This window comes from Theropithecus gelada, chromosome 1 (assembly GCF_003255815.1).
Source record: "Theropithecus gelada isolate Dixy chromosome 1, Tgel_1.0, whole genome shotgun sequence".
NCBI classification, from domain to species: Eukaryota; Metazoa; Chordata; class Mammalia; order Primates; family Cercopithecidae; genus Theropithecus; species Theropithecus gelada.
In genome coordinates, this window is record NC_037668.1 from 145366169 (window position 1) to 145383761 (window position 17593).

Below are 17593 nucleotides of genomic sequence, written 5' to 3' on the forward strand. Positions count from 1 at the left end.
TCTGTAGGAAAACAAACATTAAAAACAACAAGCTAGATACAGAATTCCTTGAGAAAAGTAGAGCTTTAATAAAATGAGATTTTGCCAATGTTATGCTCTCCCTATCTTTCGGGAGATGGTGCAGCCTCCTTAGCTTATTTTGCTTGAGAAAAAAGTTCCAAATGTGTTTGTTTCCTAATATCCCATTGCAAAAGAGAAATAATTGCATGACTGTCCCAGAGGTTTCAGGCTCATTTTGGGGTATTTCTAAAGATTCCCTGTAGCCCATATTTTATTTGTGTTTTAAACATTTCTTTGATGGTATCCCAGCAAGAAATAATTTATTATTCCTAGAAATATAATACTACTATAACATTTCTGACTAGGATGATTTTCTGTTTCTAAAATCTTTAAATTTTATAATGCTTGTAATGCATGCTTAGTACAAGTTTTTAAAAAGCATGAAATTATAATTTTTTTATAAAATGAAATTAACCTGCATAGCTTTCCCCTGCCTTTCCCTCCCCTTTTGAATAATTGAATCTAAAAGACATTAAGTAGGGCTGAGTAAGGTAGGAGTCTACATGACATCAAACCTAGAAGCCATAAGAGAATAGATGGATAATTTAGTTATATGATAATAGAAAATTTCTACATGGAAAAAAATAAGCCATCAGAAATAGGAAAAACTATTTGCATCACTTATTTTCAAAGGGCCAATTTTGTTTTTTTTTGTATGTAAAGAGCATATACAAAGCAATTAGAAAAAGAGCAACAACCCAATGGGAAATCTACAAAGGAAGGGAACAAACTGTTCGTAGAAAATTATGCAGTTTGTTCCTTTCCTTTATATAAAAATGAGAAATTTTCTTAAGTATATGAGAAAATGCCTAAATTCTCATTCATAAGAAAAATGTAATTTAAAAGTATTTTGAGATACTACATTTTACCTATTAAATTGACAGAGATCCACCATTAAAATATTTTTCGAAATGCCTGTGAAAAAGCAAGCACTTTCAAAAATTGCTGATGGAATTACAAATTAATACAACATGTGGGGGGCACAGTTTGGGAATATCCAGCAAATTTACTAATACACATTCCCTTTGACCCAGCAATTTTACTTCTGGGAATTTAGCTTACTGATACACTTCCACACAAACTGACAAATTTATAAACGTATTTATTACAGCATAGTTGGCAACAGCAAAAGATGGTAAGCAATACAAATGTCCACGCATATAGGGAACTGGTTAAATAAATTATAGTGCATCCATAAAATGGAATACTATGCAGACATTAAAAAGAATAAAGAAACTTCATATGGAAGTGGAATGAAGTCTAAGGAATATGTTAAGAGAAAAAAGCGAAGTATAGAAATATGTATATATTATGCTACTATTCTTGTAAGAAAAAGTGAGGAAAAGGGTAGTAACTGTGCATGAAGTATCTCTGGAAATACACATAAGAACTGATTGCATTGTCTCTAGAGTTAACAACTAGATGGCTAGAGTACAAGAGTATAAGAGACTTTTCAAAGAACACCTTTTTATAGCTGTTGAATTTTTTTTTTTTTTTTTTTTTTTTGAGATGGAGTCTCGCTGTGTCTCCCAGGCTGGAGTGCAGTGGCGCGATCTCGGCTCACTGCAAGCTCCGCCCCCTGGGTTCACGCCATTCTCCTGCCTCAGCCTCCCAAGTAGCTGGGACTACAGGCGCCCGCTACCACGCCCGGCTAATTTTTTGTATTTTTAGATAGCTGTTGAATTTTTAACCATGAGAATTTACCTATACAATATGTAAATGTCTAATGAAAAAAGAAAACACCTGTCGCCCAGGCTGGAGTGCAGTGGCGCGATCTCAGCTCACTGCAAGCTCCGCCTCCTGGGTTCACGATCTTTGATAAGGAATATTATGAAAGTGTATGAGAATTGGAAATACTTCCTTTTCTTTTTTTTCTTCCCCCTCACTCCTTGAAGCAGGCAAGCTGAGTTTGAATACTCTTGGTATTTTTGCATATGCAGTAATTGTAGTTTTACCCACAGGAAGAAGAAGGAAATACTTGCAAAACACAAAAAACTTCCTGGCTCCAAGATTGTGTTTTATCCTTATCTCCAACCAATGATCTTATGGTAATAGCTCGAGAGCAAAAAGCTGTATTTCTAGTGCGTGAGTATCCTATTCTTTTCAGCGACCTTTATTTTGATGCATTGGATACGAAGAGAAAATGGATTAGGTGAAAAGAATATAACACTTTATCTCCCCCCCACCCCCATTTCCCTCTTTTTCCCCCTTGCATTCTGTTTGTTTTCTCCCTTTTTTCTGTCTTGGTTGTAGCTACCTTAGCTTATGATACTGCAGGGGCAGTACTGTGCATTGCTCAATTCTTGCAAGGGACAGTCAGAGCTAAAAAGGTCATTGACCTTTTCTTAGTAACAATGTGAGTGAGGTGATTTTCAACTCTTAATTTGAAAACTCATAATATTATCGATTTCTGTTTTGGGCATAGCATTTTAACTCATAATTTTTTTTTGAAGATTAAAAATTGAGGTTTTTTTCATACCTTGTAGATTTCCAAACCTTACTGATCAAAGTAAGATTATGTGTAAAATGTGTATAGAATGGTCTTACAAAGCAAATTTACCCTCAAGTAGCAAAGGTCTAGTAGAAAAATTTTCTCTGTCATCTGAAGATAAAAGTAGTCTTAAACTAGGCAGGGTGCGCACAGGAATTAGTAACTTTATTCTATAAGAACTATGACAACATTATACAGGTTGAATTGGGGGAAGGAGAGGCTGAAGGCCAGGAGACTAGGTGTATTATAAGAATCTATTATAGATATTTTAATCTTATATTTACCTATAAAAAGACCCAAGTTAGTTAACATACAACTGTTAAATTTTGTAATCATATTTTAAGGAGAAAGAGCAAAATTTATAAATTACCTTTTTAGTATATTATAGCTAAAATTATTTTATATGATATCTTCATTCTTTCAGCAAAGTGGAAATATAGTGATAAAGGAAAGGAAGAAATGCAATTTGCTGTTGGCTGGAGTGGTTCTTTAAATGTTGAAGAAGGGTAGGTGCCAATTAATTTTTGTTTCTCTGTGTATTACATGTATATATGAAATTGACTTGTAAGTGAATCTATTCAAAAGTTTCATTATTTGGTTGGGCTCAGTCTTTCACATCTGTAATCCTAGCACTTTGGGAGGCCAAGGCAGGAAGGTCATTTGAGCCCAGGAGTTCAAGATCACCCTGGGCAACATAGTAAGACCCTGTCTCTACAAAAAATTTAAAAATTAGCTGGACATGGTACGCACACCTGTAGTCCCAGCTACTCGAGAGGCTGAGGCAGGAGGATTGCTTGAACCCAGGAGTTTGAGGCTGCAGTGAGCTATGATCATGCCCTGCATTCTAGCCAGTGCAACAGAGTGACACCCTGTCTCTTAAAAGAAAACAATTTTTTAAAATAAGAAAGAAATTTCATTATTTGAAATGTTTAGTGAATGTATATGTATCCTAACTTTATAGGTTGTAGAGAATGATTTGATCAGCAAATTTTATGTATCAAGTAATTTTTTTTTAATTCTGTTGGAAGATTTAAGAAAGAATTCAAAAAGAATCTCATAAAATCCTTTTTAATTTTGTCTTTTCCCTCTGTTCTCCATTACTAATTTTATTCATCCAAAAAGTCAAGGGCAATCATTGTCTTCTCTGCTTTGCTGATATTGGGCTTATACTTGAAGGGTACAGTACTACATTAATTCTTAAAACTCATAAATACTTCAGAAATGCAAGTTGGTACATCAGTTTCCTGCTGACTCAGTAAAACTTTTATAACTATGACCAGTGTGACTACATGATGGAGCTGCTAGCCTAGAACCTTGAACCCAAAACTGGTTTTCAATTAAATTTTTATGACTGAAAGCTGTCTGATCAGAATGAGTAAAAAAATCCTCCAGACTTTGAATTCAGATAAAAGACAACCAAGTAGAAGTGCCTAGAACATAGCCTGGCACATTGTAGATATTTGAAATATTCTCTACTATTATCAAAATAAATGGTAATATTTCTCCTTACACCATTTAGCCTAAGTGTCAGAAATGCAAAGCAAACATGCTTTAAAAACAGCAAACGAACATGAAGATGAATTTTGTTCATGGATTACCTAGTATGATGTATGGCGTAGAAGTGTTTGTAGTTTCTTGGATAAGCTGGTGATGATCCTCACGTTTGACAGATTTAATAAAAGTCAGTGGGTAGGAGTTGTTTTGATTTTGAGACTTAATTTCTGAGCTCCTGACAAATATTTCAAGTCTACATGTCAGAAAAAAAATGTATGTATCTTTTTTATGGAACATCACACCTAACATGTGCTTAGAAATGGATGATCAGAGTAGTTTCTGCAAAATAGAAAAGCCAGCAAGTTGAAATACGTAAGTTCCTAAAATAAGGTACCCTGCAGAAATACGGTTTGCATATAACGTGACTGGCAGTTCCTCAACCATTTTCCCAGCTCCTGATCTCAAACAACGAGGCAGGCTGAAGTTCTTAGCTGAAGCAGAGGAGAGGGAGGGACATAGTAGGAAATGGCTGCATGGGGATCGTTTGAGCTTTGCTCAGTTCTGGGTACAGTCAGTTGTGTAAGTAAAGTTTTGCTTTCTGTACTTTCATGTTTTTCATGACAAGAAGAGTGAAAAATTCTGTTTTTTATTAACCTCAAATGCATGTGGCATTATATTTTGCGTGAATGAATTTTATGGACCTTACTGGTAGTAGAGTTTTACTGTATTTTTACTTATGCATCAAATAAAACTGGTTCACAGAAGTCATCTTCCAGTTATTGTCCTTTAACATCCAATTATAAAGAAATAAAAGTAATTAGTAAGTTCGGTGGGTAAGCATATGATTTTGTTTTTGTTTTTAGGGAATGTGTAACCAGTGCTCTATGTATCCCACTAGCAAGCCAAAAGAGGTAAGGATAAATAAGAGTTATCTGTTTCCTTTGCTTTGATTTATGAGTTGTTAAGATAATAAATTTTGTTTGTAACAGGAGTTCCACTGGGCGTCCTGACTGGACCTGCATTGTGGTGGGTTTTACTTCAGGTTATGTACGCTTCTACACTGAGGTGAGTTGAGTTTTCAACAGCTAGGAAACACTAGTTGACTGCAATATCTGGTTGTGCATCCCCTTTATACTAGTTTGTGACTTTATTACCTGCTGCCTGAAAATGTGTAGTTGATGCTTTATTGGGGTAGAGGCCGGGATAGGCCATGGTAAGTTCTGGTAGAAGATACAGAGAAGAGGAGCTGTATTCTGAAAAGAGTGTACCTGGTATCTCTGGAAAACTGTTGGGGAAATGGTACTCTTTGCCTGGCCATACCTGCTCAGGTATATTGGTAAGAAAACAAGCAGGGACCTTCTCTGTGCTTCCTCCTAGAATGGTGTGCTCTTGCTTGCACAGCTTTTGAATGAGGACCCAGTACTTCAACTTAAATGCAGAACCTATGAAATACCACGACATCCCGGGGTGACTGAGCAGGTAGTGTGAAAAATTGTGTTCCAACAGTAATAGTGGCATTACTTTGAAGCAGTTTCTCTCCTCTTTTTTGGGTGGAAACTTAAAAGATATCTTTGTCTTGTGGCACAGTTAACTCTGCTATCGTAGTCTAGAAATATAATCTATTTGTAGTGGAGTAAAGAATACGTCTTGCTTTTACTTATTTAATGAAATATTCTATGTTTCATTCTACAACAAAGTAAAACCCTTTAGTTAGAAGCCAAGAAAATTTCTTATTTTTAGAATTTAATAGTGACTTAAGGCAAAAATATGATATTCTATAACTTTATATCTTTTTTTAATTTGGATTTAGGTGCCAAAATTACCTAGAGAAAAAGAAAAAAAAATTGGCCGCCTTGTTACTAGTGATACTACCTTGTACTTAACTGTTTCTCAGAAAAGGGGTTACTAAGCTTTTGTTCATAGTGGAAAATACATACATTCATTGAAGATTTCAACTGAGAAGATAATACTGCTTAGTATCTGAGGCTCTAACCTCTCAGGTGCCTTGTAACATTTTGGTTGTCTTAGTCAAAAAATAATTATAGGGCCATTTAAACCAATATGCTTTTATTTGTTTTGCAGAGTGCATACCTATGTAATATGCCTTCCCTTTGTTGTACTACTTAGCCTCCAAAAGATTTCAAGTAAGCAGGTGTATACACTGTATGCATTTGTTAATTGAATTTGCATGGGAGATGGACTGGAGCTGCAAAAGAATCTTATCTAGTAAGAGAGACCAGGATTAAAATCTAATAATATCTGTGGATGAATTAATCAGTAATATAAAGCAATACCTAATTTATTGGTAATTTATTTGGACAGAATACATTCTGTACAAGCTTAGAGAAAGAGGAGTTCAATTTGGACCAGGAAAATAAGAAAATTTCATTGATGAGGTGAGATTTGCATTAAGCCTTGAACAATGGGTATATAATTTAATTAGGAGAAAAGAGGGGAAAGTGTTTCAGGTAATCAGGAGAAAATTTGATAGAAGATTTGAATGTAGAACTGTATATGCAACAACAAAGAAACTTATGTTATAAAATAATGAGAGACTGTCAAGCAGAGTGGCCAAATTTTGCATAAATTCAAAGGCCAAGTGAAAAATTAGAATTGATTTAGGAAATGAGAGAAACTCCTAAAGATTTATAAGAAGGAAGTGATGTAATCAAAGGAATATTGAAGATTTCTTTCTTCAAGATAAACTGGAATTAGGGAGGCTAGTTACCTGGTTTTTTTAAGTTATCTGTAACAGATGTGGAGTGCTGGGAGCCAGGACTAAAATGGCTATGGGAAGAGAGAAAGGACCAGTACAAAAATTGTTTTGGGGCCGGGCACGGTGGCTCACACCTGTAATGCCAGCACTTTGGGAGCCCGAGGTGGGCGGATTGCCTGAGCTCAGGAGTTTGAGACCAGCCTGGGCAACACGGTAAAACCCCGTCTCTACTAAAATACAAAAAATTAGCCGGGCGTGGTGGCGGGCGCCTGTAGTCCCAGCGGCTTGGAAGGCTGAGGCAGGAGAATTGCTTGAACCCGGGAGGCAGAGGTTGCAGTGAGCTGAGATCTCGCCACTACACTCCAGCCTGCATGACGGAGTGAGACTCCGTCTCAAAAAAAAAAAAAAAAAAAAAAAAAAATTGTTTTGAAGAAGCTTAATAGGACCTGGTTATTGTGTAGAGATGTACAGTGCTTTAAAAATGAGCTAAAGATGTCTCTAAGATACTTATCCTGAGGAGTGCCATTGTCAATGTTGGAATAAGGGACTACATTGGCAGTAAATGTTATTAAATGAGGTTTTGCACATGTTGAGTTTGAGGCGATGGTAGGAAATAAAATCAAGTTACTGGTATCATGTAATGATACAAAATTGCTGTATAGGCACAGAGACTAGATTGGACATGATGGCTGAAGTCATAGATAATGAATGAATTCTTTCAAGTAAAGAGTGTAGGAAAATAAAACTACAGGCTGAAGACTTAAGTCTTAGTAACTAATAATACTCATCATAAGGAGATGGGAGAAATTGAACTATTAAAGGAAACAAGGAACAGCTGGAAATCAAAGAAGATAATCTGTGAACTGAAGATAACTTTCCAGAGATGTTTTTCATTTTTCTAAAAATTCACTGGATGACAAAGCTTTTTAAAATACATTAAATTTGGTCATGTCTATAATACTCTTTTTTTAGAACTAGTGGAAAAATATAACTAACATTTAAATATTTGCTTTCTATTTGCTATACAAACCAAGAAAATCATTTCAAAATTTTTATCAAGAAGGAGGTCTTTGTTGTTACTCTGTATGCTTTATTAAACAGCTGTGGATCTGACACATCCATTTATATATCAAAATTATCTTCTATTTGCTTTTTTTTTAATATACTCCCAGATTTGTCAGAGATCACAGAAGCATATTTCCTCTAATTCAGTTCTAGGAGCAATGAGTGTAGTACGGGTGACAGCAGGTCATTTGTTGCAGGAGAGGATTCGAAAGAGAGGGAAAATCTCCTTCTGGAATTTCAAAGACATTTCTTTTGCATAATAGCTTCTGTAAAAAGATCTTCTCTGTCATCTAGCACAGTATCTACAGATCTGGGGCCATTGGTATTTGTGTTAGTGTTTTCTTCAGGAAGACTACCTGGTTTTGGAGAAATTGACTTGCTAGTGATTAGGTCTTTTCTGTTTTCTAGCTCCCCAAAGTGAGTGAGGAGGCTCTCTCCCTGCTGCTGTGCTCACTGGGCCATGCGTGCTTAGCCTTGTGAACTTGTCATGTGAGAATATATGCCATGTCCCTTCCCCACTGGCTTATGCTCCTGTGGCCCAGAAGTCTTTTTTAAACAGAGAAACAGCCTGACAGTCCAGTAGAAAAAGGAGCAAGGCAGATCTCAAGAGAAGAAATTGGCCCAAAAACATATAAGAAACTTTTGAACCTTAATAATGATCTAAGAACTATAAGAAAATACAGTGAGATAACTTTTCACCTTTTGGATTGGCAAAGATAAAGATTAACAAACTTTTGATGACAATATAGAGAAACAGTCACTCTCATGTATTATTGGTGGAAATATAAGTTGATAGGCACTTTTTGAGGCAATTAATATATATGAGAATGAAAACTGTGAATACTGTATGACCCAACTGACCCACTTGAAGGAATTTACACTAAAGTAATATCCTAGTAACATGAAAAGATATAGACTGAAGAATGTTTATTGCAGTGATGTTTATAATGATGAAAATATATTAATTCATAAATATTCTTTACTGCCTATTATTTGCCCAGTTCACTTCTAATCCCTGAGGATTCATTGGTGTAACAAATATGCAAGGTTCCTGCTTTCATGGAGTTTACAGTTTGGGCATGGTGGAGGGAAACCAACAGTAAGCAGCTAGAGATATCAAGGTGATTCCAGTCTCTGATAGGCGCTGTAAAGGAAGTCATGTTGATGAGATAGTAATGTGCCAAGAGAATAGGTATGTTGTTTGAGATGGAGGTTCAGGAGCAGCCTCTCTGGATAACTAACATTTGAACTGAAACCTGAATGACAGGAACAATTAGGCAGGTGAAGATTGGAGAGGAGAACGTCCAAGCACATGCAAAGGTCTGAGGGTAATGATGACCTCTCATATTTGCCAGATCTTGCAGCCATGGTTAATGAGTTCAGGTTTTATTTTAAATGCAGAAGGGAGTCATTGGAGAGTTTTAATCAGGAGATTGGTTTGATCTGTTATATCTTACGAAGAGCACACTGGCTGTGTGGAGCGTGGATTGTAGAGAGCAAGAGTAGAAGCAGGAGGCCATACTGAATGTCTGTCAATATGAACTGGTTAAGTAAAATAGGGTACATATAATGAAAGACTGTGCAGCCACAACCAAAAATGATTTGTTCACTTATTGAAATGGAAAAATATCATTGACATATTATTGAATAGTAAAAACCATGTTAGGTTTTTACTAACATGGCTATATTTGGTATAGCCTTATGCAAATGTTTTTGAATATATTTGGGGATGTGTATTGGGACATGTCTGGGATTTCAGGTGAGTTTTCTTCTGTTTTTACATACTGTTTTATCTGTGCAGTGAGTATATTTACTTTTTATGAAATTGTAATTCTTTGTGTTACTCTCAGCATCTTTGAGACAATTATTTACCATACACAAAAGGTTATATTTTGAAAAGAATTTTAGGTCTTTGGCAAAAAGGCACTCTGAAATTAATTTTTTAATCTATTTTTACTGTTCTGCCTGAATCTGCTTTGGGTGTTGGGTGGTTGATGGTTTAGTCCCAGTATTTTTCATTTTACATTATTCGTGAAATTTAGTATAATAAAAAGTAGATAAGCTTATTTGATGTATCAATTCAAGAACTTTTTTTTTATTTCTTAAATAGAATGAAGAGTTGAGTATCTTATATCCAGCTGCCATTGTGACTATTGATGGATTTAGCCTTTTTCAATCTCTTCGTGCTTGTCGAAATCAGGTAGCAAAAGGTAATATTTTGGCAAGAAATATTTAACCTCTGTTCATGTTTGTTTTATTTAATTTCACCTGCTTATGGAATTTAGGTATGTCTTCTAAATAAAAAAAGGCCTTCTGAACTAGATTTATGGGAAAAACCTGCCTCCTATAGAGACAGGGGAGCATGTTGAGTAGATTGCTTAGTAAGGTAGAGACAAGCGCTAAAACATAAACACTTCACATGTTGCGTTTGGAGAGTGTGGTCAGCGCAGAAACACTGGGCTTTCTTTACGAATTCAGCAGTATGTCTTGACTAGCTAGATTTGCAACTGTATTGACAACCAACATTGGGGTAAAGAATTTAGTTGCATGTGGCTGAGGTACCAGATTTTCACTAGATCAGCAGCTGATCAAGTCCAACGTCCTAAAATCTGGTGACTCCACATTGCTTCTGTCCTCCCTGAGGATAAAGCTGTCCACTGTGTGCAGGGGAAATGCGAGATCCTACCGATATCACTGTCAGCAGGACCCAGCCGGGAGTCAGCATGAGCTGCTTTTTGCTAACTCAGAACACTCAGAATGGAGAAAAGCTAGAGGCCTAAACTTAATGTATATGTGGGCAACAACATTATTTTGTGACTTAGGGATGAAAACTGCCCAAATAATCAAGAATTCTTACCTTTACTACCTATCGTTTACATTCTGATGCTGTTACATCTTTTGGAAGAGATATTTCTTCAAATTCAACATGCCATTGATTGTAAGAAACACTATTATTTTATGTACCACTAAAAAGAAAAAACTATTGCCAGTGAAAGATACACCATCAATTTTCAGATCTCAATTTCAGGGTTGTGAAAATATGGAAGAGTCTTAAAATCAGTGAAAATATGAGTAGTAGCACTAACTTCCCCTTTTCTTCTGGGATTGAGTAGAGGAGCCTTAATGGCCCCAAAACAAAGTTTATTTACTTTTTATGAAATTGTAATTCTTTGTGTTACTCTCAGCATCTTTGAGACAATTATTTACCATACACAAAAGGTTATATTTTGAAAAGAATTTTAGGTCTTTGGCAAAAAGGCACTCTGAAATTAATTTTTTAATCTATTTTTACTATTCTTCTGCCTGATATTGCTTTGGGTGTTGGGTGGTTGATGGTTTAGTCCCAGTATTTTTCATTTTACATTATTCGTGAAATTTCACATTATTTAGTGAAAAATTAAATAGCTGATAATACCGATTATAAAATAATTGTCAATTTCTAGTTTATTAAATTAATGAACTTCTTACCTACAGAAAATTGCCTTTTGATATATAGGTTAATGGTGAGTATTTTAAATGTTCTCAAGATAATGAAGCTTATGGTGGGCTAAATTTAAATAATTTAAAAGATTCTGAAAATAGGTATAAAAATTTAAACAAATTCTGACCTAGTAAAAAAGCTTATACTAGAAAAGAACCACATAGCCAAGACATCAGAAGTTTTACCAATCATATCAACCTGCTAAAAAAGACAGAGAAAAATTTTTGATTGCAATATGAGATGCTGGATTTAGACTAGGTTTAGAAACAATTTTATGAAGCAGTAAACATATCCTAATTAGCCTATGTTTTCAGGAAGCCATTTAGGAGTTAAACTTTGTTTTGGGGCCACTAAGTCTCCTCTACTCAATCCCAGAAGAAAAGGGGAAGTCAGCACCACTACTCATATTTTCACTGATTTTAAGACTTTTCTTTTCCATATTTTAACAACTGTAAAATTGAGATCTGAAATTATTTCTAATTTTAGGTTGGTATGATTGGTAGAATTCTGAAGTCTCGGCTATATGGTTCTTTTTTTACAATTGGTTTAAATTTTTATACCTATTTTCATATCTTTTAAATTATTTAAATCTAACCCACCATAAGCTTCATTATCTTAAGGACATTTAAAATACTCACCATTAATATATATGCCAAAAGGCAGTTTCCTGTGGGTAAGAAGTTTATTAATAAACTAGAAATAGACAATTATTTTATGATTGGTATTATCAGCCATTTAATTTTTCACCATTTTTGAATTTCTGTTTGCTTGTTGTGTATGAGACCATAAAGCCATTTGTCTCCTAGGAAGTAAGGAATTAAGCCACTTAGTGCCCTTGGGTTGTAAGTTGCTATAAAAAGAGTTCTGGTTACTTAGCCATAAATTGTGACGTTTATTTCAGCATATAAGAAAATTATCTTTTCTTGGCCTTACTATCAATCTGCAATATTTAGAGGATTGTATTTTCTCTTTATTATTATTTTTTCACTTTCCTGAATAAACAGCCAGAACTCAGCAGTATTCTGATATGTAACATGGGTGTTTACTGATTGATGGGATGTGCCTGAATCTATGGCAAGAGGTATAACTGTTGCTTTTCCTTTTCTTAGTCACTAAGCAAAGGGACTGAGGTTAAAGATTGACATTTCATTCATTTTTTTCACAGTGCTGTTGCTTTTAATATATCTTTCTATCAAGTCTGGCCTCAGTTACCTAGATTAGAGACCTTGTATGTGTGCTCTGCCAGGTGTATCAGGTTTTTAGTTTTTCACTCAGTAAAGCACTGATTCCTATCCCTAGGATTTTATCCCCTTTGTCAAGAGGGAGAAATTGCTTAGTTGGCATCACTTGCAGTTTGAATTCACTTTGTTTTGGTTCTGTTTTGTTTCGTTTTGTTTTGTTGTTTTCGAGACAGTCTCCCTCTCTCACCCAGGCTGGATTGCAGTGGCGTGATCTCAGCTTACTGCAACCTCCACCTCCCAGGTTCAAGTGATTTTCCTGCCTCAGCCTCCCGAGTAACTAGTACTGCAGGCGTGCACTACCATGCCTGGCTCACTTTTGTATTTTTACTAGAGACGGTGTTTCACCATGTTGGCGAGGCTGATCTCAAACTCCTGATCTCAAGCGATCCACCTGCCTCAGCCTCCAAAACTGTTGGGATTACAGGCATGAGCCACCGTGCCCAGCCTGAATTCACTTTGATTTTTAGTAGTATTCTAGAATTTTTAGTAGTCTTCTTTAATGACTTGAGTGTTCCAGAATCTTTTGTGACGGCCAACTTAGTCTTTTAAATGTTTGCATTTTATGTGCATTGTCTTGGCATGAATAAATCTCACTTTATGCCTTGTTTTCATTACTTTGACTCATTATTAGCTGACATTTTAGAATAACAAATTAGTATGATTTTAATGATTTTTTTGTAAAACTTCATTTTATCCATAATAATTAAGTTTGGATTGTCTATTTTATATTTTGTAGCTGCAGCATCAGGCAATGAGAACATACAACCACCACCATTAGCTTATAAGAAATGGGGTCTACAGGATATTGACACTATTATTGATCATGCTAGTGTTGGTAAGTATTACTAATTCAAATTCTTTTGGAATTTACTTCTTAAACTTTTTTATTAAAGTATCTCACTTATTAGAGATGGACATTATTCTTTATTTATTATTATTATTTTTTAAGATGGAGCTTTGCTCTATCACCCAGGCAGGAGTGCAGTGGCATGATCTCAGCTCACTGCAACCTCTGCCTCCCGGGGTCAAGTGATCCTCCCACCTCAGCCTCCCAAGTAGCTGAGATTACAAGCGTGCACCACCATGCCTGGCTAATTTTTGTATTTTTCATAGAGATGGGATTTCATCATGTTGGCTGGGTTGATCTTGAACTCCTGACCTCAAGAGGTGCACCTGCCTCAGCCTCCCAAAGTGCTGAGATTACAGGCATGAATCACTGCACCTGGCCAACATTTATTCTTATGTGAAAAAATGCATTGCCTTTAGTGAGACATCTGGAAGGTAGTTCAGATTCAGATTATCATAGGCATATATCTTTAAAGCCGGGCATGATAGCAAACACCTATAATCCCAGCACTTTGGGAGGCTAAGGTGGGTGGATCACATGAAGCCAGAAGTTCAAGATTACCCCGACCCACATAGCGAAACCCCGTCTCTACTAAAAATACAAAAATTAGCCAGATGTGGTGGTACATACCTGTATTCCCAGCTACCTGGGAGGCTGAGGCAGGAGAATTGCCTGAACCCGGGAGGTGGAGGTTGCAGTAAGCCAAGATCACACCACTGCACTCCAGCCTGGGTGACAGACTCTGTCTCAAGAAAACAAAACAAAAGAAAAATAAATGGTAGCAGTTTTAATAAAGATTTAATTATGCCCTCAGCCACAGTATTGTACAGTTTTAAATCACTCACTATTTGACTATTCTAGAGATAAATTTGGTCTAGATAATGACCATATAAATCAGTCTCTTAAAAATATAACCTTGGTCAGGTGTGGTGGCTTGCATCTGTAATCCCAGCTACTCAGAAGGCTGAGATAGGAGGATCTCTTGAGCCCAAGAGTTCAAGACCAACCTGGGCAACATAGCGAGACCCCATCACTTAAAAAAAAAAAAGTAACCTTTAAACTAGTAAAATGTAGATAAAAGCAGATTTCTTCTTGCAGCCACTATAAGAGAGCTTACTGTGTTAGGTATTGAGGGTATAGAGATGTAAAGACATGCTTCCCTGCTGTCTTAAAGTGTGAGTCTAGGAGTCTAGTTAGAAGAAACACATGAGAATGGCTGCAGTACTACAACATAATAATTGTAGCAGACAAGGGGACCAGCTGTAGTGGGAGCAGAGGAGGAAACACTCATTGTTTCTCCAGCACACTATATACTTTTACCCCTAGATCTATGTGCATGTTGGCTAGAATGCCTCCTCTGTGTTTGTTCACTTGGTCAAGTTCTACTCATTCTATGAAAACTGGACATTGGGAGAGAAAGAGCAAGGAGAAAAGGAAGGAGTGTGACTCTAGAGAGGCTAACAAGATATCTGACACACAGGCTGTCTTTCTATTTACTGCGTAGCTCTTATATGGTATACTCTGTAATAAAAACCTATTGGTAAACATTTCAGTGTGTCTACTTTTTTGCTAGCATAAAAATGCTACAAAATTCCAAAGTGTTGAGTTCAGTTCAGGGTGGCTTCCCTGCTCTGTTAATTAAACTTTGGAACATTGAAACTGGCTAGGGAAAATGATTGGATAGAAAATGTTATTCTATTCATTTATCCCCAGCCTACAAAATGAAAAAAGGTACAGTAAACTTCATTGTATGTATATCTTTATGTAAAGGTCTGGTTAATTTATTCAACAAATAAATGAGTAGCTATTAATATTTGTGCTAGAAATACAAGATAGGACTCCACCCTGATAAAGCTTACATTTTGGTGATGGGGAGACAAACAATAAACTAAATAAATAAATATGATAATATCAGACTGTTAGTGAGCATCATGAAGAAAATAAGTAGAAGGTTATGATAGAGAATAAAGGAAGAGGGTGTTTTAGGTAGACTAGTGAGGAAAAGCCTCTCCAGGGACATGACATTCAGACTGAGACTTGAAGGATGAGAAGGAGCCAGCTATGGAAAGAGGTGTAGGAAGAGCATTCTAGGCAGAGGAGCATCAGGGATATAGGCCTGGGAGCCTTGAAGACCTGAGTGTTCAAGAAACAGAAAGGGGGTTGGTGTGACTTGACCATAAAGAGTGAGGGGAAAACAGGACAAGGTTAGGTTGGAGATGCAGACTAGGGTTAGATCACGTAGGGATAAGGAGATCCGATTTTATTCTAAATGCAATGGATGTCACTGATGGATTCTAAGTAGGGGGTTACATTTTAACATATCTCTGTTTGCTGGATAGAGAGATGCTTGTAGAAGAAAGCAAGGAGACCAGTTAGGAGTGTATTGCAATAATTCATGCAAGAGAGAATGATGGATTTATGGTGGAGGCAGTCGAGTTGGAAGGAAGTAGACAGATTTGAGATACACTTTGTACTTGCTCAGGGATGGTTTTGAGAAACAAGAGAAAGGAAAGCATTAAGGGTTTCTTAATTTTTAAGTTTGAGCAACAGGGTGGATGATGAGACTGTTTACTGAAATGAGAATAAGGAGGAGGAGAGGCACATAAAGAGTTATGTTTTTACAGGTTAACTTCTGACACAGTTAAACATTCAAGTAGAGGTATCAGGTGTATGAATTGGACATGAGAGACTGAATTTCAGGGAGGAAGCTGGGATTGTAGATATAAATTTGAGAGGGAGTGGTTTACTGTGGAATGTTTCGTAGAATTCAAGAAAAGAAGGTGGTCCATTGGATTTGACAACATGGAGTTATTTAGTGACTTTTGATATGAACAGTTACAGTAGAATGGTGAGGATGAAAGCCAAATTAATATAGGCTTAAGAATAAATATTTTCACCCCCTGCTCTCTAAAATCACAAACAAGGAGCATAAGAAGTAGATTCTCAGTATGTCCGTTTTTATGGAGTCCTGACCTCTTCCTGAAGCCTCATACTCATTTCTCCAGCTCCCTACTGAATAATTTCTACCTAGATATCAAACTTAACATATCCAAAATCGAATTCTTAATTTCCTCCTGCCAAACTTGCTCCTCCTTTTTTTTTTCTACATCATCTTTCTTCTGGTTGCTCCTTACTGTGACATACAAGGCCCAACTTTATCTCGCTTATGGTACCTCTGACACTGTCTCCTGTAGGGTACCCCTCCCCATTCATTGTGTTTCATCACGCAGATCTCCTCTGTGTTCCTCAGACACAGCAAGCATATCCCTACTCTAGAGCATTTAGATTTACTGCTCCCTCTGCCTGGAAAACTTTAGCTAGTCACATGGCTTTCTCCCTGTCTTCACTCAGGTCTCTTAATATATCACGTTGTCAAAGAGGCCTTCTTTAGTTACTCTACTAGGCCTAGAAAATTATGCAATGATTTTGACTTTATGGAAATTTATATTGAGAGGGACTTTGATGTCTTTCAAAGTGTGGAAAGACCTCAGATGCTCAGGGAAAACTCTTAATGACAAGGTAATAATAACTCCAGAAAAAAAAGAATGCACAGCCAAGGAAATGTAATTACAGTAAGTACTGTATCTCAGCAGTGAGTAATACTTATATCATTCCTAATAATAAAAACAGTGAATTTAATAAAAAATTGAGATACAAATATTTTGGAAGGATATAGGGAGAGAAAGAGAGATGTAAATAAGCCATACCACCTTAAATTAATGAAAAATAGTGCTAAAATCGGTGACTCGAAAGATAACAGCCCCCTAAATTCAGTACCAATGTGTAGCAATATAGAGGGCAGAAAAACACTTTAAATAATACTATAGGAATGTGGTCAGCAAAATGTAGACTGTGGGAAATTAGTCTCAAACAGGCTTGTTTCTTCAACAAATAGATTTCAAAGGATTGAAGATGGGAAGGAGGGGTTGAGGTCAGAAGGATTTTGGACCAAACTCTATGTCCATTTGTTTGGGGTCCTTACTTTGAAACCCAGAGGTATTGTTTTTCTTAGCAATGATTAGCTATTTTGCTTCAAGAGCAGAGAATGCAGAAAATTTAGGTCAACTAAGGTTAAGATTTAGCCGGGGGAGTATGTGTGTAGGGGGAGACGAGTGTAGAGAGGTTGTGGATATTTGCAAGAAAGTGATGATGATGGAACTCAAATCTAAGCTGGATAAAAAGGGAACTGATCCCAAGA

The 17593-nt window shown here is 36.3% G+C and overlaps 1 protein-coding gene and 1 non-coding gene across 2 annotated transcripts in view; both read left to right on the forward strand.

Moving 5' to 3' along the window:
- The window catches only part of RAB3GAP2 (RAB3 GTPase activating non-catalytic protein subunit 2), a 118976-nt gene that overhangs the window by 51938 nt on the left and 49445 nt on the right, over positions 1-17593 (forward strand). Inside the window, exons 3-9 of the mRNA XM_025376852.1 lie at positions 2022-2145; positions 2976-3057; positions 4909-4956; positions 5035-5110; positions 5423-5524; positions 9937-10036; positions 13285-13383. Of these exons, the coding sequence (XP_025232637.1) occupies positions 2022-2145; positions 2976-3057; positions 4909-4956; positions 5035-5110; positions 5423-5524; positions 9937-10036; positions 13285-13383 (631 nt within the window). The remainder of the gene's footprint in view (positions 1-2021; positions 2146-2975; positions 3058-4908; positions 4957-5034; positions 5111-5422; positions 5525-9936; positions 10037-13284; positions 13384-17593) is intronic.
- On the forward strand, positions 14987-15117 carry LOC112616078. The gene has a single exon (XR_003117558.1). It is a non-coding gene; the product is annotated as a small nucleolar RNA SNORA36 family (small nucleolar RNA).